General features: G+C 37.9%; 1 protein-coding gene across 4 annotated transcripts in view; it reads right to left on the bottom strand.

Annotated features, from left to right (window-relative positions):
- Positions 1-22,829, bottom strand: part of LOC126470135 (microtubule-associated serine/threonine-protein kinase 2) — a 268,713-nt gene that overhangs the window by 61,351 nt on the left and 184,533 nt on the right. For all 4 annotated transcript variants that reach the window (XM_050097751.1, XM_050097750.1, XM_050097749.1 and 1 more), the window contains exons 15-17: positions 19,141-19,262; positions 6,808-7,035; positions 2,971-3,403 (exon numbers count right to left, since the gene is read on the bottom strand). In XM_050097751.1, coding sequence (XP_049953708.1) covers positions 2,971-3,403; positions 6,808-7,035; positions 19,141-19,262 — 783 coding nt within the window. The remainder of the gene's footprint in view (positions 1-2,970; positions 3,404-6,807; positions 7,036-19,140; positions 19,263-22,829) is intronic.

Here is a 22,829-nt window from a genome sequence, read left to right as displayed (position 1 = left end):
ACAAGATGTAATCATTGACACAAGTAAAAGCTAATTCAGTATCTAAGATTACACAGTATTTCATTTCATACAAACAAACCACTACATAATAAATAATTATAAATACACAAGCTTTTGTGGCAATTGTCAGCCTCAATAAAATCATCCTGGGTATACTGGTATACCATCTTATAAAATACTTAAAATGCTAAATTACTAAAGTGTCAGACATTTCAGCTGTGCTGCAGTGGTTTAGACTAATTTAGCCAGGAAGAAGGTGCTTCAATATATTTTATTGCAGAAGGAGTCTTAAGGCCACCAACATCTAATTTCTTATACATTATTGTCCTAAAACATCACTGGCCATTTCAGAAGAAAGGGAAGGGATGTATTATTGGGTTACTCAGCTTGTCGATAATTGGTAGCCTACTGTGAATAGGTGACAAGCGTGTGGTGGCTGTGTTTTTCTTGCTTTTCGTCACAAGAAAATCGGCCCCAATTCTGGATGAGCAGTTTGTGGCAGTGTCCAATCACACTTACCTCATAGCATCAGGATTGTCGAGTACTTTGGTTTTTAGGAAACCTGATGCGCGGCACACAGTCATGCAGTTGCTCTGCACGTGCCAATCTGTTGAGGTCATATTCTGCTATGAGGGTGCTAATCAGACTTAAAGTTTCTCATCTACCAAATCACGAATCCTGTAGCCACTCCAAAAAATTGGTTCCAGGCCTCCTTAGAAAAACATTGCCCACAGAACTGCACAAACGGAAGCTGTTCTTTTACCTCATTTTTTGTGCCTGGCTTACTGTTTAACACTGAACCTTTTTGTCCTGACATATCCTTTGGCTCAGAAAGTTTTATTAAGCTCTCTCAGCTTTTGTTCGGTTCTGTCTGCATCACTAATTCGATGGACTCAACTGGTTAGCCAGATGATGGTGGAATGCCTACAGATATTTGTTGGCGTGGGTTGTTTTCAAGTAGAATGTGTGCTCCAGGGTGCCACTTAGGAATTATTAGACGCCCGTATCCAAAAACAGAATCATACTATCACTTTCTTGTTTTAGTACAAACTGAATATTCTTAAGCAAGCTGTTAATATGCCATTCTGATGCTCCATGTGACCAAATAACAAAAGTGTTCTCTACATATCACAGTGTGGGCAGAACTGCAAAGGGCTTAATGCACTTTTGCATAAAAGCTTGCATGAAGAGCTGCTTTGCTATTGGAGAGCTGGAAAATCCCTTTGACGCTCAATAGCTTTGTTCATGATATTTACCATGACAGGTGAAATAGGTAGATTGCAAACACAACAATATCAATTAGGGTTATCAGGTAGTATTCATTCCTGAAGAATGCTAATAGGCTCTTTCTTCTATTGGTATGTTGGCGAAGAGAGACTTTCTGTCAAAGTTGACCATTATGTTAGTTATGCGCTAATCTTGTATAAGTTGGATGAAATGAGTTGAATCCTTCACATACAGTTCTGTGTGTCCTTTTCTGACCACATACTTTGCCAGATTGTAGGTGGATGAGTCCTCAACTGATTTTCATGTTCCTATTTTAATTATTGCTCCTGCAGATTTAATTTTATTATCTGGATTATTAGTTTCAGCCATCATTAAGAGTGGTGCATTTGCATTTGCCAAACATATAACTATGAAGCACATATTGGGAGCTAGGGATGTTCTAAACAAAGGAAAATGGGTTGCAGAATTTTATCTGATAACTGATCACAAGTGGGGGGGGTTCTTCAACTTTCATTTTTATTTTTGAAAGAATGAATCTCTAGTTCTGAAAGCTAAAGATACAGCATATATTTATGCATATGCGCACATTGGTCACAATTTACACTAGGTGCTAACTATGGCCGTGTTTTTGTCGTAATTTTTATCGTCTCTTCTGAAATAAATATAAAATTATGATAAAATTAACAAAATTCAAGACAGGGATTTCTAGCTTTTCTCCCTCTAATGTTGTTAAGGTTTCTGACACAGGAAGTGACATTCCTGATGTGTCATAGTTCTGGCATAAAGTTAGGTATGAGCTGCAAGAAATCAGCATTAAGATGTTACTTTACATGCTTAACTGCTGATACCTTGAGGCAAAAATCTGTGAAACTACTAGCCCAAAAAGAGTTTCTCCTGCAATTCACTGACACACAATATTTTTAGTTGTTCTGAATTAAAACACATCTATCACATCAATGTTTTCTATTTCGCAAAAATCTTGCTATACAGATATTAATGCAAACATTAAATCAGTAACCTCTCTAAAATGAAACTGAATAGTATTTTCAATAAATTGAAATTCTGTTTTCTAATGGGAATGACAAATTATATGGCACTATCAGTTTACAAATGGCACCAACCACCCACTAAATGAAGCTCATTTAGAGGGTAAAGAATACTTGATTATATACAGACTATTAATATTAATAACACACAAATAAAACAAACACCATTTATCATAGACTTTCCTCCATTTCTCCAAACAGTTATTGAGATATGACCTAAAAGAGGATGTTCCTTTATCTTCATAAGGAGATAACAGCACATAAGTGCCAGTTCTAAACCGCACAGAGCATTATTAAATATGATGATCATACATTGTCTTGATTCCCTGTTGACACGAAAATCTACTTTCTCATTTTTAAACATTAAGTAGCACTACTCAACTTGAGCCACATTCACAACACCTTTGATACATACAGCATTGAATCCACAATGAAATACACCATAAACAAAATCTGTCTCACACTTTACAGTTTATGTGACCTGAAATTGCCATGTTCATTAGCACAGATTATTAAATAATGCCAATGTGTGTGTAACTCAAATGGCATTGGCCTCTACACCTTACTCAACACAGAAATTGAGTGAGAAATAGCACTGAAACCATTGTACATGGTTTATGCATGCTTGTTCATTATTTTCTAAATAACTCTTATGCTAAAGCTATAGACTATGATACAGCACATAACTAAATACTACCTGGTACGATTATCTTCAACAGAAATTGAAAAACGAGGAAGAGCATCCTTTGAGTGAAGTCTCCTCTTCCTGTGGATCTGTGGTGAAACATCATCACTCTCAGTTTGTGATGATTCAGGCGTACTAGGCTGTGCAGCTTTCTTCAACGATGATCGATCACCTGTCTCCATTATTTCCCGGTTTCCATCTGTTTCTGGTGTGTCCAAATTACTCCCAAGATTGGAAGGAGAAGACTCTGAATGGTCTGACTGCCCTGAATCGGCACGTGAGAATGACTTTCTGAAACTGCCATCATCCCCTTCTTCAAATAGACTTAGCCTGGTCTGTACCTTACGATAGTGTGGCGTACACGACGAGAATGAACTGAACAGAGGTGACTCATCTGTATCATCTGTATCTTCTCCAATGTCATGGTTGTAACGATCCATTCGAGCTGGAAGAGATGTAAGGGTTGAACAGTTAATGATATTGCTGTTATGATCATTCAAGTGATTAACACGGAGTGAGAGGAAAAAATCTTGCAAATGTTCAAAACTTTTATGATAAATTTCTTCTGCTAAAGTTCGAGGAAAAAAGGGAAAAATAAAATAGTCTGCAACACAGTAAAGATACTTAACACTAGATCAAGAATGGCAGCAGAAAAGGATATCTGTTCAGTTCTCATTTCCCACTTATCTCAATTTTGGAACAAGGGTGATTCATTTGTTCCTGTACTATTTTCCACTGCCTTACACACCTTTCCATACCTATCTCCAGTGGGAAAAAAATTACTAAAAGTGTATTGAGATCTTAACAACTTTTTTGCCCTCTGCGCAGTAATCACCTATTTCATTTCAACAAGCAAGACTAGTTATATTTCACTCAGTTTACAGTAAGAAAACATTATAACTAACTTATAAAGTTAGAAACTACAATTTTTAATGTGTTGTACCACAATCCAGTTCACACAAATCTCAGTTCCTGCTTATGAATGATATCAGATGCTAATACAATCCAAAGCATAACAACAACAAGCTAACAACGGTCAACAGTTCTTAAAACCTGTCAAATTCAATCAAATTGCAGCTACAGTAGTATTACATTAGTAGTTCTTCCAATTAATATTTCAAAATATTTCGTAGAGGAGTCAAAAAGGTGAAATTCCACCTGGTACAATATATACTGTTTCTCTACTCAGTATTTTGGGCCCAAATGGGACACAATACATTGCAGGTCAGAGTATCCCACTATGTAGAATTACGTTGGTCAAACAGGATGCCTGTGGCAAAATTAAAAGTGGACCAGATAGTTGACCCTTGAGCTTTCTTTCATGTGAGCTTCAGTATAAGAGTTAAACTTTGTGAAGTACCAAGGATCAATCACTACTATTCAACACCGTGATCTTCTTCCCCCCTCGAGCATTACTTCTCTAAAACAGCAACAGATCCTATGAGGAATTTGGAAGAGAAGAAGAATGGTAATGGCATACAAACTCAGATATCACACTATAGTTTACTTGTAGCTCTAATTCCTGCTTACTATATAGTGTTGCATAATCTGTAATACTGTAGGTTACCTACATACTACTGAGTGTATCCCTTGCATAGTGGATATAATTCGTACGTAAGAACCATAAGGAATGTCTTTGATTACATCATGAAATATTTTTGTATAGTATGAGAGTTACATGTATGTAAAGTTACATGTATGTAAAGTTACATGTATGTAAAGTTACATGTATGTAAAGTTACATGTATGTAAAGTTACATCATTTCGTGTTCTGTTAATACTAAGTTGTCATTTGTAAGTAGCTTGTCTGCACATACAGTATTGCGAATACAAAAGAAATCATTGGAGCTCTTTTGTTGTGTGTGTGTGTGTGTGTGTGTGTGTGTGTGTGTGTGTGTGTGTGTGTGAGAGAGAGAGAGAGAGAGAGAGAGAGAGAGAGAGAGAGCGGGGGGGGGGGGGGGGGGTATATTAAGCACAGGGTTTAAAAGGATAAAAGGAAACTCAAATTAAAAAGCAAGGCACATAATAATCATCAATATAGTCTTCAGGGATGAAGTATATTTAAAACTTAAATCTGGTAAAGGGTGAAGTACATTGAGTTATGATTATAAAGTGTTTCATGAAACCTTTAACCCAGCTCTTGGTAATTAAGTGATAATGCTCTTGTAACTATGTATTTCAGGGATAGGGGGTAGTGGGAGGAAAGGGGTGGGGGGGTGGGGGGGGGGGGGGCAGCACAGAAGTTAGCAGTTACAGGATGGTAATACATGGAGTATACACTACACACTTCAAACATTATTTATAATACTTCTCTGCTCAAGCAATAACAAGAGGTCAGTCAAAATGGAAACAAGGGCAGATGAATGTTTTTTTTTTTTTTTCTCCACAAAAAACGGGAAGCTGAAGAACAAAAAGATGTATCTTTCCCACCCATTACAAGTAGAGAAATCTATCTAAATTGTGATAAGAAATACATATTAACACTTATAAGAAAATGGTATAAATGCAAACCAAAGATATAAATGGATTGGAGAGGAGAGATGCTAATTTACAAGGGGACAGAATAGCAAGACAGAAATTACAGTCTTGAAGGCTCCTCACTAGGAGACTTTCTTGTATTACCTTCAACGCCTTCAGCAGTTTAAGCAGCAAATGCATATAGTGATCAACATTTTTTTTTACATTTCTTTAAATGCAAGAAAATCAAGAACACCAATATTACATACAAGTGGCTATTGAATCAAGCATACGTCAATGCTGCTGTTTTGGCTGTTCCAACTTGGTATGCAGTCATTCAGATTCGGACAGACTTATTAAAGATTGTATTACACTGGATACACATCACTAGCCAGATCTGTGCTGAAGCCCTCAGATTGAACAACTGATGTTCTCAAGACTGCTTAATGCAGAGAAATAATGCAGCTTGCTGGAGGTACCAAACCACAACACAGTGCTTACGACACCATCTGTTTACTGGCCCACACACTCTCTCATTCCTGTTGCATGGTCCCAGCTTTATAATGCTTTTCCATTCTGCTCCAAGCACTTCAAGTACCACAAAAGAGCATGTCTCACAGTGATTGAGGTTATACTACACATATCATCAGCCTGTTACACAAGAGACGGGAATGCTGCACAGATTTAAGGGATGTCAATTCAACAGGAAAACTCAGAGATATGTGACTGTACATCCAAGCTGATGCAAAATAAATAAAGAAAGTATCTTTAATCTATTGGGGAAAACACCGTTACTACATGCTCCTTTTGCATTTCCTTGAACTCCAGATTGAAGGCTACATTTCCCTTCCAGCACGAAATCCCTGGTAGTGCTGGGGAATGCTTTTTCCTCGATGTTAATATATTGTCAGCTTTTGCTTATAATCAGTTATTCTAGTTTTACAAGCAAATTGCTCATCGGTATATTATTTACCGAGACAAATTCGTGGCCATCAGAGAGTATCAACTTCATCTACCAAAAGGCTTAAAAATATTGTCATCCTGTGTGCTTGTCTGTTTCAAAAAAGTTGCATTTCTTGACACATCATCATCCATCTTCTATTACTCAACACACTACAATGTCACTTTTTTAGTTTAATTCCTAAAATAGATTACTCCATTTTCCCTCTACTGAAGTGAACAAATTTCTAAGATGTTACTCTTTCACAATTCTTCAGTCTTAATGCATAAAAAATTTAAAAAAATATAACACTATAATGCATCTCACAAGTCAACTGCAATGCATCTTTGACTGCTGCATGTTCTAACAAGCTATGTCTCTCCACTTACATTGCTCTACTTTTAAATGTCAAAATGGTGCAGGTTAGCCTGTGAACAAAAATATGCTCTTACTGTCAAAGTAACTGGTGTCCTCTTCATGATCAATCTGAGGAACAAATTCAGCTTTTTGCCTGAGTAATGAATTCCAGTCCACACCACTGAAATATGGATGCTCCTTTACTTCATGAGCACCCCCTGTTCCCAGTCGATCTCTTGGATTTTGTTGTAGTAGAGATGTGATGATGTCTTTGGCCTCAGGTTGCACTGGCCAGTCATCATCATCTGGCCATTCAATGTCATCTGTAAAACAACAAATTTACACAATTTATTTATAAATGCAATGTATAAAAGTACATATGCAGTATAATAAGACATAAATACACGAAAACAAACATAAGAAGTGCCCTTCAGGGAGATGAGTCTTGAGGTCATCTCCTGAGGCTACTATCCCACTTACGGCACAGTTAAGTGGAGGGAGCTGTCATACCTTATACACAAATCACATAGAGTTAATATCACAACATATACATATAGTAGTAACTATAGTAGAGTAGAATATAGTAATTCAGATGAGACAGGCTCTAAGCGTTTACTGAAGCCCTCCCACTTGAAATAGGTAGGTAAAGGGACCTCCTTTGCTATCTAAAGCTTTCCTTTCATATATTATTTTCTTCTTGAGAAAACAGAATTTTTTCCAATTTTACTTTTATGTATATTGTGTAATTTCTTTTCTTTTGTTTTTATTTTTTAATTAATTATTTAATTATATAAAAAACATGGAAGTACTAACTTTCTGAAAATTGTCTAGTTTGTAGTAGCAAATGACCCACTATAGTTACCAAGGTGGTGTGTCACTCTGTAATGTTAATAAGTGAATGAATAAATAAACAATAATTCAATTTTAGAGACAACTGTTTGAAGTAAACTAATATTTTCCCAATTTTAAGTTGTGCTGTGACTTAAAACACAAGAAATGCTAAAATACAAAATACATCATCACTGGTAAACCAAGCAGAAGCAAGTAACTATTAATGTCCAATAAATGAAATTCTTCTCTTTCTGTAATCAGTGGACGAAGATGCATATATAGCAGAGACCACACACCGTGGGCATTGTACATTTAGCAACTCTGCCACAAGCAACAGTAACTATGGCACATGACCACCAGCCAAAATCACCAACTAGCCTACACTACACCTTTGTCTTGTTATCATCACTGCTGTTGGACTCTGATAATGATATCACTCTGCTCTGCTGAATTTTGCCAAATTTGTCATCTCACACTGCTATATTGTTACAAGCCTTTGGTTCCATCAGCAGTGCTCAACTACAGGTGAGACACTTGCAAACATTTCCTCTGGATATCTGTGTTACCATGGGTTATTTCATGCAGAGTACTAGTTAATATTGCTCACGGTATTATTAAACGTCACTTGACATTGAATTTCTGGAGCTTCAAGTACTATTTCCTTCTACTTTACTTAGATTCTTTAATTTTTTTCTGCCTTGAAATATCTAGCGATTTACGTTGTGTTAATGTATGATGTCCAGTAAATACTGTACCTGCAGAAGTATTAGTTTGTGGTGGTGAGGTATTTTTCTAATGTTTGCAAGGCATCTACAATATCAGTAACATAATCATGTACAGATTAGTGTCTAGATTCAGTCAGCCAATTTGTAAGGACAAGAGAGCATGCAATTATAGGCATGCAGTTCTTTGAATTGTGGAAACAGCTTCAGCTGAGGCAACAACAACCACAGCAGCAGCAGCAGCTCCTTCAGCAGCAGTTATTGCAGCAGCAAGAACACTAACAACAACAGCAACAACAATAACAATAACAGCACCAGCACCTTACAAAGCAGCTACTATCACCCTCCCAGCACATCCTATATTTGCCCCATTCCTTACATTCAACAACATCTGTAAGGAATGGTGTTAATATGCAGCACCCATGCACCATCATCTCAAGGGATCATTGATGCTGCTTGTCACAGGAACCAGATGAGCTCTTGGATAAACTAGCACAATACTAGGACCACCAAGTGCATGTGGAATCAGAATGACTGTGTTTTATACAGTGTGTTAAACAACCAGCACAGACATGCTTACAATGGGCCACTCACAATGTAAATTCACTTGCACAACAGGTGGTTGAGCTGAATCTCATGCAGACAGCCTCATAAAAATTAGACTGATACAAGATGTACATACCCATCAAATCCTTATCGACACTCTGTAGTTAACAGATCCTAGCTCAGAAGACCTCTTAGAAATCACATGGTCATTTTAAACAACATACGTACACCAGCGTCTGGCACCGCACTTGACGGACATTGTCCCCAACAAATGTTGTCTTCACAGCTTCAACCAACAGTTGGCCTCACTGTCCACCTCGTGCCAGCCCACCTCACAGCCAATGAAGGCTACCATTTCATTTGGGTTTTCAGCACATATCACTCTTTGTGACAACAAAATTCTATGGTTTGCATACATTTGTCCTATACCTTACATCATCAGGGATTCCATAGGGAATGAACTCAATCGCCTTATGGCCCAGGACGTTCTCCACTGAATTCCATTAAGTTTATGGTCATTTCCCACTGTAATGGTCCATAACCAGATATCTCTCTCTGCATCTGTGTCAATTTCAACGCCACAGTCAATTCCCAAGCTGTAACAGACACTGTCTACAACTATAAATCAATGAATTTTTTTCTTGTCTTGCAAGTGGGCACTTATACTCAAAGACCGACTTCTCTAAAGCATACTTACAGCTTCCCCTTGATGCAGAGTCTCAAAAATTCATGGTCATCAATACACCGTATGGATTACTCTGATACCATAGGCTGCCATTTGGCACAGCTAGTACTCCAGCAATTTTTCAAAGGCTACTGGAGCAATTGCTCCAGGACATTCCCTATTGCTCATTTATTTGGACAACAACATAGTAACCATAACCAATAAATATGATTTACACAACCTCTGGTGAGTTTTCATACTGCTGGAGAAAACATATCTCCATTACAACCTGTAAAAGTGGTCATTTTTTAAGCCATAATTAGAGTACTTAGACATATTAAGGGAAAAGGTGGAGTGAGACCAACAGAAACACAGCTACAAGTCATACAGAAACTGCCTAAACTGAACTCTCTCAAAACAACTTCTGTTAGCACTTGGCAAAATAAATTATTACAGACAGCTCATTCCAAATGCTGCAATGTTGAATAGACTCCAAAAAGCTGACGTCCCTTTCGAATGGGCTTCCAAATGTGAACAAGAGTGCTCTGCTTTCAAGCATTGTCTGATACATGCTCCATGTTTCACTAATTTTTCCCAGAGTACTCTCTCATCCCAATGCCTTCAATTAGGATTGAACAGATATTGTTAAATTGCACAACCTGTGGGTTTGAATGTCCAATCACGTATGTATCTAAAATTATGTCACCTGCCCAACAAAATTACTCACAGAGTGGAAAGAGCGCTCTCTCTCTCTCTCTCTCTCTCTCTCACTCTAACATCTATGGCATACATAAGTTCCATTAATATTTATTTGATAGAGTATTTGAGATGGTCACTGACCCTGAGGCATTTCAGATAATATTTGTACCCAACTGCTGAATCCCAGAACACAGCCGAATGGCTACAGCTTTGGTGGCTGTTTCTTAGTAATTACCAATATGAGAGTACACACAAATCAACACTTGACTGCGCCAATGCAGATAGCTTACCCTGCTTATCAGCAGATTCTATGTCTCCCCACAGGTCTGCTGGCAAATAGATTAATAACCACCATCAACTCATACAAATCTTCCACTGACAGCCTCCCAAATAGCACATGTGATGGTTACAGACCGTCTTTTATGGAATGTTCCAGATTACACATGCAATGTGTGGCTACCAGGGTTTCAACCAAGACAGTAGGTGGCCAAAAGTCTTTTATCACTCTGCCACCAACTTTAAGCAATCCAAGGAGTACTTCTGCTATTGCCAGCGACAGTAGGTGTCTAAGTGATCATTCCAGAAGACCTACAGTCAAAGGTGTTGGCACGCCTCCATGAAAGTCACTGGGGAATACCCCATGAAAGTCACTGGGGAATATTCAAAGTCAAACAATTTTCATGCTGCACTGGCATGTTATAAATCAAGACATCACCAAGATGGTCATGGGCTGCCAGGTGTATGCCACATCTCAGCCAGCACTGTATCAGCAGTTACATTCCTGGCCACTACCGCAAGGTATCTGGGACCACCTCCAGATACACTTTCCAGGCCCATTTCTACATCATATTTTGGAAGTAGTAACATGTGCCTATTAACTTTTCCCCTACACAGTACAAAAGTCTTCCACCTAAGCAGAAGCCACCATTTGATAATTAACATATCTACCAAACAGCATCAAAAGCCTGACAGATAGCCAACTAACATTTAAAAAATAAATTAAAAGAATTTCTAGATGACAACCTCTTCTATTCATTGGCTGAATTTTTAGATATAAATTAAGGAGGGGGGGGGGGGGGGGGGGGAGGGAGACAACTTAAACATTAGTGTCATGCAATATTTTGTGTAATGTAATATCCTGTACAGACATCTTTTATTAACCTGACACGTTCCACATCTTTACGAAGTGTCATATTCATGATCTATGGAACAAGTATTAATCTAATCTAATCTACAAGGGTGAGCTGAAAAGTAATATATCTGAATTTGTTATGCAAAAACTCGTCTAGCTTTTCAAACAAAACAAATGTTATTAACTTTTTAAATCTTTATTCTTCATGTCTACATACTTGCAGCCCTCTGTCACTAGAGCGCTCGAAATTGTTGCATGTAATGGGGCAGTATGTAATTTAACGCGGTGGCACATAACGTAAGCATGTCAGTGCAGGAGAAACAGCATATTGTACACAAGTTTCGAATTCAAAAGAGTTCATCCACACATGGAGCATCCTCTCCTTCAGCACGGCTATGCCACAACACACAAAAATGCTACAATATCTGTAACAATCCAACGCTTTGCATTCAAAGTCATCGACCGTCCTCCACAAAGTCCTGACTTGGCCCCTTCTGATATTCACTTGTTTCCAAAACTTAAAGAACACTTTTGAGGACTTCACTTTGATAGTGATGAAGCAGTGCAAGCAGAGGCGAGTTTCTGGCTCCGTCAACAAAGTTCGTCTACAGCGACGGTGTCAACAAACTGGTCTCTTGTTGGGAAAAATGTGTTCATTGCTGGGGTGACTTTGTTGAGAAAGAAGAGTAAAGATGTTTGTATTATGTCAAAAGCTTTAAGAGTTTTCACATGAAAAAAGTCAGAGGTATTACATTTCAGCACCTACGCATATTTACTATATAACTCTTCCGTAAAATCACTGTCTAGGACAAGACCCAAACGTTTTCAAACTTCTGCACCCTAAATATCATACATTATCTTCCATTCACTCCATTCCATCCCCCTCTCAATGACCCAGCTGAATGTTAGGTGCGGACATTCAAGACAAAAATACCCCATCCCGTGCAGGAGATGAAATTGGGCACAGCACTGACCACCCTTTAAGTACATTCCATCGACAGAAAAAGCCTAGCAAAACTGCATAATGGTAGACAACTAAGAACACAATTTTGTTTCCTATGGTCAAACAAACATTAACCATCACAAAAAGTCTAGCTTACCTAGACCCAGTCCTAATTTGTGGATATGGGCATCAAGTTTGGTGTTTCCTGGACACCACCATAAAGCTTCAGGGTACAGACTCAGGCAGGTGTTGTTTAGCAACTCTTCAACCACCTGTGCCATCAAAGGGTTTCCACACCTGACAAGTCATTATTGATGGCATTAACATCGTGACAACCAAAGCAGCACAATAAGACCCAGAAGCTGGTGCATTTGCTCCAGCACCATGTGCGTCTTTCAGGCAACCAGACATAAAAATGCCAGATACAACCACACCAGAAGCATCATTATCTCTGGCGAAAGATGAATCGACACTAGCACCAGTGGAAAAAACGAGTATGCAGCAATTACCAGCAGCCACACCAATTCCAATAACTCCAAACTACACTGCCCACATGCCGGATGACGAGCAGTGTTCCCCAGCCAAACCTGCCATGTTCGAGGAAGAAGTATCTCATATATTTACCATGACTGCAGACAATTTTGGTTAGTGGCTCTGCAACATACAATGGTAACTACAGCTTATGACCATTGATCACACAAGCCATCCACCAGTGGTAGTACAAAGATGGCAATATAGCCATCCACAGAGCGGGTTCTCCTTGCACAGCTGCCTCAGGCAGGCAACTGCCAACTACACCACATCACCATCTTCTTACTGTCACAGCTGTTAAGTCTGAGTACCGTACTGCTCCACTCCACTGGACTCTGCCAAATACATTGTCATGGGACTTTGACTGTCAGCAACGCTCAATGGCACATGATAAACTCCGAGACGTTTCTATGCTACCATACCTATATCATGTGGAAAATTCTGAATTGGTTTGTTCATTATCAAGTCTCACTGACTGCATCCTTTGATAGATGCTGAACTTCTGGAACTTCACGTGTCAGTTCCTTCTACTTTATTTACTTTCTGATGGGCTTTAAACCATCCCATCTACGAGGATCCAGGGATTTAAGTTTGATGGCCGGTAAATGCTGGAACTTTGTTGAGTGTTACAGTAAAAACAATAGCAAAGGCAAACTACAGGAGACTGGCATTATAATTTTCATCTAGATTATGTACCTGTTAAAAACATGATTTTATAATTTATGTACACTGTTCACAGTGGTCAGTACCAAATGCATAGTATCACCAGACAGTGAAATGAACTTTTTTATTTACAAACTAATTATTACTTTTATGGTGACTGGTAACTAGGTTCTTTTTGTCTGTGAAAATATATTATATACTGGCTACCTTTCTGAATTATGCATTGACATTTTAGTATCCCCACCAGCAGACATCGCAATTGAGATAGATAAGTTGGCATAGCTACCGCGTCAGAATTGTGCAGCAGCCTGCCACAAAGTACACATGTGGTACATAGTAAAGGCACACCCACTGACAGAGGTTTTTCCCTAAAGACAGTAGTAAGCTGGATGGGTCAGTTCTTACACTATGTTCAGTCCTGAGTGACTGGAAAAAAGCGCAGGTGACGCCTGTATATAAGAAGGGTAGAAGGACGGATCCTCAAAATTACAGACCAATATCCTTAACATCGGTTTGTTGCAGGATTCTCGAACATATTCTCAGCTCGAAAATAAAGAATTTCCTTGAGACAGAGAAGTTGCTGTCCATGCATCAACATGGCTTTAGAAAGCATCACTCCTGCGAAATGCAACTCGCCCTTTTTTCACATGATATCTTGCGAACCATGGATGAAGGGTATCAGACGGATGCCACATTCCTTGACTTCCAGAAAGTGTTGACCCACTGCAGACTCATAACTAAGGTACAAGCATATGGGATTGGTTCCCAAATATGTGAGTGGCTCAAAGACTTCTTAAGTAATAGAACCCAGTATGTTGTCCTCAATGGTGAGTGTTCATCGGAGGTGAGGGTATCATCTGGAGTGCCCCAGGGAAGTGTGGTAGGTCCGCTGTTGTTTTCTATCTAAATAAATTATCTTTTGGATAGGGTGGATAGCAACGTGCGGCTGTTTGCTGAAGATGCTGTGGTGTATGGGAAGGTGTTGTCGTTGAGTGACTGTAGGAGGATACAAGATGACTTGGACAGGATTTGTGATTGGTGTAAAGAATGGCAGCTAACTCTAAATATAGATAAATGTAAATTAATGCAGATGAATAGCAAAAAGAATCCCGTAATGTTTGAATACTCCATTAGTAGTGTACCGCTTGACACAGTTATGTCAATCAAATATTTGGGCGTAACATTGCAGAGCGATATGAAGTGGGTCAAGCATGTAATAGCTGTTATGGGGAAGGCGGATAGTCGTCTTTGGTTCATTGGTAGAGTTTTGGGAAGATGTGGTTCATCTGTAAAGGAGACTGCTTATAAAACACTAATACGACCTATTCTTGAGTACTGCTCGAGAAGTTGGGATCCCTATCAGGTCAGATTGAGGGAGGACATACAAGCAATTCAGAGGCGGGCTGCTAGATTTGTTACTGGTAGGTTTGATCATCATGTGAGTGTTACAGAAATGTTTCAGGAACACGGGTGGGAGTCTCTAGAGGAAAGGAGGCATTCTTTTCGTGAATCGTTCCTGAGGAAATTTAGAGATCCAGCATTTGAGGCTGACTGAAGTACAATTTTACTGCCGCCAACTTATATTTCGCGGAAAGACCACAAAGATAAGCTAAGAGAGATTGGGGCTCGTACAGAGGCGTATAGGCAGTCATTTTTCCCTCGTTCTGTTTGGGAGTGGAACAAGGAGAGAAGATGCTACTTGTGGTACGAGGTGCCCTCCACCACGCACCGTATGGTGGATTGCAGAGTATGTATGTAGATGTAGAATTGTTGCAGACCTGGTCTTGTGCTACCTGCCGAGTACTCAGTCATCAGCCACCTGTGCCAGCCTAGTTGAGTTTTTCCCCATGCAAGTCTCTGTGAGGTTTTGGACTTTCTGCTTCCTGCAGCCTGACTCATATGGCGAGTTTTCACTTCCTCTTATGGGGTTCTGGTCCCTGGTTATTATCATGCCACCTTTGGCCCATGAAGCACCCATGCTAATAGTGTAATGGTGGTGTTACGTCGGTGCAGATAATAAATGGTTTAAATTTTTTTTTTTCATCGTCTCACTTAAAGAAAGAAACCCAGTCTTTTCAGGTTATATCAATACAAACATGGTCAACAACACTTTTAAGAGTACTTATCCATTCTTTCGTCAGAATGTGTTTAGTATGCAATCAGGTCATATAACTTTCAGCTGATGACCTTGTTTTCAAGCCCAGTTCATTGGTGCCAAGCTAAATTGTACGTGGTGTGGCTATAAAATAATAGGACTAAAGCTGTCGCAGGGTAACTACATGTGCAGCAAATATGAATAACCAATAGCTGTGAAACGTGAAGTCGAATGTGGCACCTCTGGTGTCTGTAGACAAATCAGAATGGCTGTGGTCTTCATTTGTGCAAGATAAGAGTAAAAATAGAGCAACAAGTTTACTAAGAGAAGTGTATGGCAAAGACTGTTTATTATGTACGCAAGTCTTTAGGTGGTTAAAGCATTTGCAAGATGGCCGAGAAGACATTGAAGATGACTCACACCGCAACACTCTTCAACATCAAAAACAGATGAAAATATAAAAAGAGAAGGTAATTTGATTCAATTTGACTGTTGGCTGTGTATTTGATCTGACAGAGTGTGCGGCAAATTTTAAATAACCAATTTAACATGAGAAAAATGTGTGTGAAATCTGTGCCAAAAACTCCCACGATCCAACACAAAACAAGCTTGTGAATATGTTTGTACTGACACTTTGAATACCACAGAAAATTATCCCAATTTCTTGGAAAGAGTGATAACGTGACAGATCTTGGTATTTCACTTATGATCTAGAAACTAGGAACAAATCCATGGACTGGAAGGGCCCAACGTCACTGAGAGCAAAAAAAGCTTGAATGAGCAAATGAGCAAATCAAGTTTCAAAGTGTTGATAATATTTTCAATATTCACTTGGTTCATAAAGGTCAAACTATCAATCAATATTGCTACCTGAGGTTCTTGCTCAACTCCATGAGGGGGGAGGGGGAAAGGGGGGGGGGGCGGATGGACACGAATTGTGGAAGAACACATCATGGGTTCTACATCAAGACAATGCACCAGCTCATACCACACTGTCTATTAATGTTTCCAGCCAAGTACAGCCTCCTGGTGTTAGACACCCAATTTATTTGCCTGGCCTGGCACAATGTGACATTTATTTCACACGTCAAATCTCCATTGAAAGGAACAATATTTCAGTCCACTGAAGCAGTGAAAGAAAAAGTGGCACACATCTGCAAGGAACTCACAAAGGAAGACTTCCAGTCATTTACATTAATGGAACATTCGAATGGAGCACTTTAGGGGTATAGAGGAGGGCAGTACATTGAAGTTGACAATAACTAAATAAATATGTTTTGCAAATAAAACGTTTTACAACAATAATTCTGTTATTTGACAGCCACACTTTGTATATTGCTTTTTAGATATGATCTCTAATTACTTTTTTCACATGGGCCTTATTCATATCTAAGACATCAAGCAAATTACATAATTCTAATAAAATGTTGTGTTGTTTGAAAAGGACTGGAAGTGCACACAGTTTTCTCAATTACTGTACCAAGACTGATGATTGGCAAAACTTAATAGAGATTTGTGCATCTGTAAAGAGATCGATGTGCAAAGCATTCAACAACTACTAACGTCATACCTTAGTAAAAGATCTTGCCAAGAACCAAGAAAATTCTGTTCCTATGTAAATTGCTAAGAAGGGCGAAGGCTTCTATTCAGTCAGTCATTGGCCACTCTAGTGTGGTAATAGAAGACAACAAAAAGAAAACTGAAGCTTCAAATTTCTCATTAAAGAAATCATCACACAGGAAGAACATACTAACATACTGTTGTTTGATTGTCACACACACATACCATATGGAGGACACAGTAATAGGTTAAACTATTGCACATTAGTTAGAAGAATATGTCATCCAGTGTCTACACAATCACAAAATGTAATTTAAATTCCATTTATTGTACAGATAAAAATTCAAAAGTCACATTCATATGCATAAAATTTTAGATGTTTTACATCCACATATTCTACATTTCTTCTGTTCTTTCCTTCACTCCTAAAAATCTTATTTCCTTCATATTAATTTACTTTAATGTGTATTTTTGCCAGATAGGGCTTGACTGATTGTAATTTCATGGACTGCTCTGTAGATTGTATTTTACATGCTTACATTTTTGAATGAATTGTAAAATATTGTGTTTTCTTACATTCATCAGTTCTGTTATTCTTTTACTTTATATGTGTTTTATTAATGTTTTCACATAATATCAATCAAGTGTAAAACTGCTAATACTTCAATTTTGTAATCTGATTAACACAGAAGTGTTTTAATGGATTTGGTCAAGAGTGCCATCTTTGACTTTGAAGTTCTTTGACTTGTACTGTTATACATCACATGTGGTTCTTTTGTCAATGCGCCATCACATTTTAATCTTGCTACAATTTTTCAATTTTATTGGCAATTATGGGTTTCAGTGGTAATATATGTCAAAGCACATACGACATGTGATACACCTGCGATAATTTTTTTGAGTATTTCGATTGATATAATGGTTTTTTCCTGTTTTGATCTTATTTTGTTTCATATTGTCACAGTGTCCATTTTTGTATGTCATACAGCTGCCATTGATAATGAATTAAGGCCGAAACTGGTAGCGGAATAAATAACATTATCACAGACAACACAGTCTTATGCATTTTGTACAATTCATACATGCTGTTGACCACCGCCAAGCAAGATTTTACTGGATATTATAATTGTTTTGAACAATGGATATTTCCCTTTCCTCTGCTCCCTTATCTTAGCTTTACACAGGAAACTTTTACAAGATTCAAGTACAGTCAACAAATGAAATAACATAATTTAAATTTTGCTACAAAAATAATACACTAATAAAAAATTATTCTACTACATGAAACCATGAGTCAAACACAGATACGACAGAAAGTGTGTGTGATACAATGCGGGTCTCGTGCATTTAGTGTTAAGAGAGGAGGAGAGGGAGTGAAGAAGTGAGGAAAGGGGAAAAACCAAATACCAGCTATTAAACAGATGTACAATTAAATTATTTTTATTTTCCATGCACCAAGATTGATTTCAGACCATATCTGTAGCTGAGTGTTTAAGCACATTTGATTGCAATGAGGAGGGCTCATGTTCAAATTGCAGTGTTGCTACCATTTTGTCTTTGTGGGGGATTCAAACAAGGTGCACACCGCCTTATGAGGCCCATCGTGGAGCTTCTAGGATAAGAAATAGTGGCTCCAAGGTTTGAAATACCAACAGTGGCTGGGACAGTGGTGTGCTGATGACATGCCCCTCCACACTGCTTCCTAATGACAGCCACAGGATAACAGAACAGGCGGTCATGATGCATGGTTTTCAGACCCGGATCAAAGTGTTCCTTTAAGATGCATTTTAAATTTTAAAAAATGTTTGTTAATATGTCACTGAACAACACTGAATTTCAATAATGGTATAATTTTGTACATATCTCAGTGTTTTTTGTCTTCATCACTGCAGTGAGTCAGGGTTCAAAATTTCTTTTATTAAGCTTTTAATTAAAAAAGCTGTTTTGCAAGATGTCCGCCTGATTCATCTGCAACACCATTAATGCATAGCAACATAAATCTGAAATAATGCCAGAAAATAATTTCTCAGCTCATACTTTACCATTTACAGTGTGGGCAAACAATTCTTCTGGTGTATCACCAAAAAAGGGCACACAGCCAATGAGGAATTCATACAATATAATGCCCATAGACCACCAGTCTACAGGTTTGCCATATCCCTGTCTGCAAAGAAGAATTTTTATGTCAGATCTCAGAAATATAAATGATTTGCTCTGCACAGATTTATAATTCATTTGCAAAAATAGATGAAATGCCAGAAAAGATAATCAAAAGTAATATATAATGCAAGCAATTACATGTCAAAACAAATGACACACTTGTTCACATACAATTAATTTCTGCTCTCAATTCTTGCCTGCTTCTTGCACACAGACCTTGGCTGGAAATATTAAAATAGGAAATGGTAATATCCCAGATGAACACTCAGAAAATGATGGAAAACAAACCCTATGAAGTGCTCTTTTATGATCTGCTACACATGGGAAAATTGTGTGGTCAGTCACATCTGATACATTGCTTTAGCCCACCCATATTTTTCAAATTAGATGTCAGTTTACAATCATTTAACAGCTTTATTTTAACATGTTGAGAAAACCACATCATAATCTATTTATTGGTGTAAATAGGCAACTGATCCTCATGAAACTAGATAAAACTTAGTAGATATCATCCACATTCACTGGGTAACATTACACATTCTATAGCAAGGAGATATTTACAAGTATTGGGTGCACTGTCAATAAGCAAGCAAGGTGAAAAAGCTTTCTGTCTAACATAAGGATGATATTTTGTTTATGATGAGTTGGCACATGTTACACAGTAATTTAAGTGTCCACTTCTTCTGCAAAATTCTTTTGTTTATTGGCTTTTTAAAGTAGTTTTATGTTTTGATCAAATTAATAAACTGGACTACAGTTCCATCAAGAAATATTCTGTTTTGGACAGTGTACAACCAACAGTACTTCATCCAAGATTTATAAGGAGTCTGTTTCTTCATTTCCAACATGTGACAAATTGGTGGCTGAATTAAAATGTAGGCATAATTCACCAGAATGCAATACATGTGAAGGACAACCCAGGACTGGAATCACAGATGAGAACAAGGTCACAGCTAGTGTTAGCCGAGTAGCAAAAGGGATACTTCACACTGGGTACCTTGTGAAGGGTATAACATTACCTGGTGTACACTATTCAAGTGTTTCAGAGCAACTGAATGAAAAAATAAAAATTGTCATCTCGTCAACAATATCTGAGTGGCAATACTACCACTAACATTAATATATTTTTTCTAGAATAGTTTCTCGAAATCTTTGCATTAACAGAGATGGTATACATTTCTGTATTCATATCGTAAGAGAGCACTACAAGCTTTTCATCAGGCGATACTTAGTTAATTATTTGTATGTTCCTTGGCTCATAATTGTGACCTCTCACTATGATGTGAAATGAGTCAATTTTATAAGTACAATACACTTTCTTAGTGATAAATATGGAAACATGCTGATCGTTTACACAATTTTCTTAATCTATGATGTGTTTTTCTTTTGTTATTAACATGTAGTAACTTATACTTAACGATGTCAAATTTCTCCATCACACACACACAAACACACACACACACACACACACACACACAGAGGTTGTAGAGTGAACACCACATATTAACCTTATTACATGCTTTTGTGCAAGTCCTTGTTTCTCAATGATGAATTAGCCCAATGTCAATGGAAATAGGAAAAATAAGTCAACTTTTTGACAGTTTCATTTCCAAAATCTGAGATTATCTGTAACCCAAAATTTGCAGAGCTTAGACATTTAAGAAGATCTGTAACAGGTGACTTCCAACTCAGATTCTTATCAATATAAAAACTTATGCATTTAGAATACTAGATTTCATTTACTGAATTTTATCTAAGCTCACTGACAGTCCATTTGCAGAGAACTAGTTTTTAATTTTCAAGAAAATACTATTACATTTTCAAGTGTCAAAGTTTGTTCATTGTGCTTGAATTAAAATATTTGCATTTTCAGCAAAGAGAACTATTTCTGTTTCTTGGATATATGCTGGCCAATAATTTATATACCAGAAATAATAAGAGAATACTCAATATATATTAATGTGGTACACATGTAGTGATTATGTACCATTATAAAGATGCTGTTTCATTGTGTACACTCTCTGTGTGACACACCGCATCCTCTTAGTAATAAACCAGTTACCATCTATATCTCTGGTACCACAATATTTGACATTATATAGGAGACTACTGCGTCACCAAAAATACCAGTTCACAATATTTTGTCACTTAAATTTTGTATAACTTTATTTGTGAATTGAACAATAACATATTATGTGACGAGACCCTTTTGGCAACCAAATTGAGACTGAGTAAGTAAAATATTTTTAGAGGAGGTGTGCCATGGTTTTTGTGTACATAATTTTTCCACTATCTTCAAGGAGGGAAGTAGTGAGACTGGCCAGTAATTATTACTATCTGTCTTACTACTTTTTTTTTGTAAAGGAGTCTGACCATAGTAGATTTCAGTCTGTCCAGAAATTTCCTCTGTGATAGTGATGCATTACATACATGACTGAATACATTGCAAATATTTGAAGAACTGGATTTCAGTACTTCACTTGAGATATTTTTGCTTTGGCAGAGCACAGACTAATTATGATTTGATTCTTCCACAAGATCCAAAAACCAGAGAAGATAGTGATGTTAAGATTCTGGGTGTGGAGCAAAGCTGATGATCTAACTCATTCCAAAGGTGTTTCACTGGGTTCAGGTAGAGCTTCAGGCAGACCAGTCTATTTCAGCAATGTTATTGTATACAAACCATTGTTTCCCAAATGGTGCTTTATGGCAGGGTGGATTGTCATGCTGATACAAACAAACTGAAGTCTCCAAACTGTTCCTCTACTGTACACTTCTTAAGTACAATAAGGAGACCATACCCAACTACAAAAAATATTCCATATTGTAACACCACCTCATCTGTACTTCACTGTTGGCACTACACATGTTGATAGGTAATGTTCTCAAGGTATCTGCCATACCCAAATCTTCCATCACATCCCCAAATAGTATACTGGGATTTATCACTCCAAATCATTCATTTCCAGTCCTCATTGTCCAGTGGCTTAATCAAACAAGTTATTTCTTGTGCTACACTTAATTTATTTGAAACACTCTTAATCTGTCCGAATGAGGTATTTAGACTACAAAAATCTCTCTCTCACTCATAATCACATAAATTCTACCCCCCCCCCCCTTCCTCAGCCCCATATTTTCAGCAATCAGTTCAGCTAATTTATCTGCCTACCTCCTGTTAAGGTGTAGGTCATGTCTTTTCTATTGCAATCTGCCAATAGCAGCAAGTGGTACAGCACCAATATGAGCTCACCCAAAACCAGTAGCAACAAGCTCACATTTGTGCCTGAGTTTCATGTCCAAGCTGTTGCCTGCTCCCCAGCTATTAATACCTGATCCCATTTATTCAAATCACTAGCAAGTGCCTCAATAGCCTCAATTACCTGGCCAAGGATGGCACTAGGTTTTACAATACTTGTGACCTGGTACTCTGATCCTAGGTTCTCCAGCATATGTTGGCCAACACCCTGTTAATGACTGCTACCTATGAGTGAGATCTTCCTTTTTTTTTAACTAAATTCAGAATCTAACCCATCTTTCAAATTCTTAGTAATGGTCTGACATACCCTACTTT

The sequence above is a fragment of the Schistocerca serialis genome, chromosome 3, assembly GCF_023864345.2.
Source record: "Schistocerca serialis cubense isolate TAMUIC-IGC-003099 chromosome 3, iqSchSeri2.2, whole genome shotgun sequence".
In the NCBI taxonomy this organism is placed as follows: Eukaryota; Metazoa; Arthropoda; class Insecta; order Orthoptera; family Acrididae; genus Schistocerca; species Schistocerca serialis.
The sequence above is the reverse complement of the archived record's forward strand: the minus strand, read 5'-3'. Positions and strand labels throughout refer to the sequence as shown.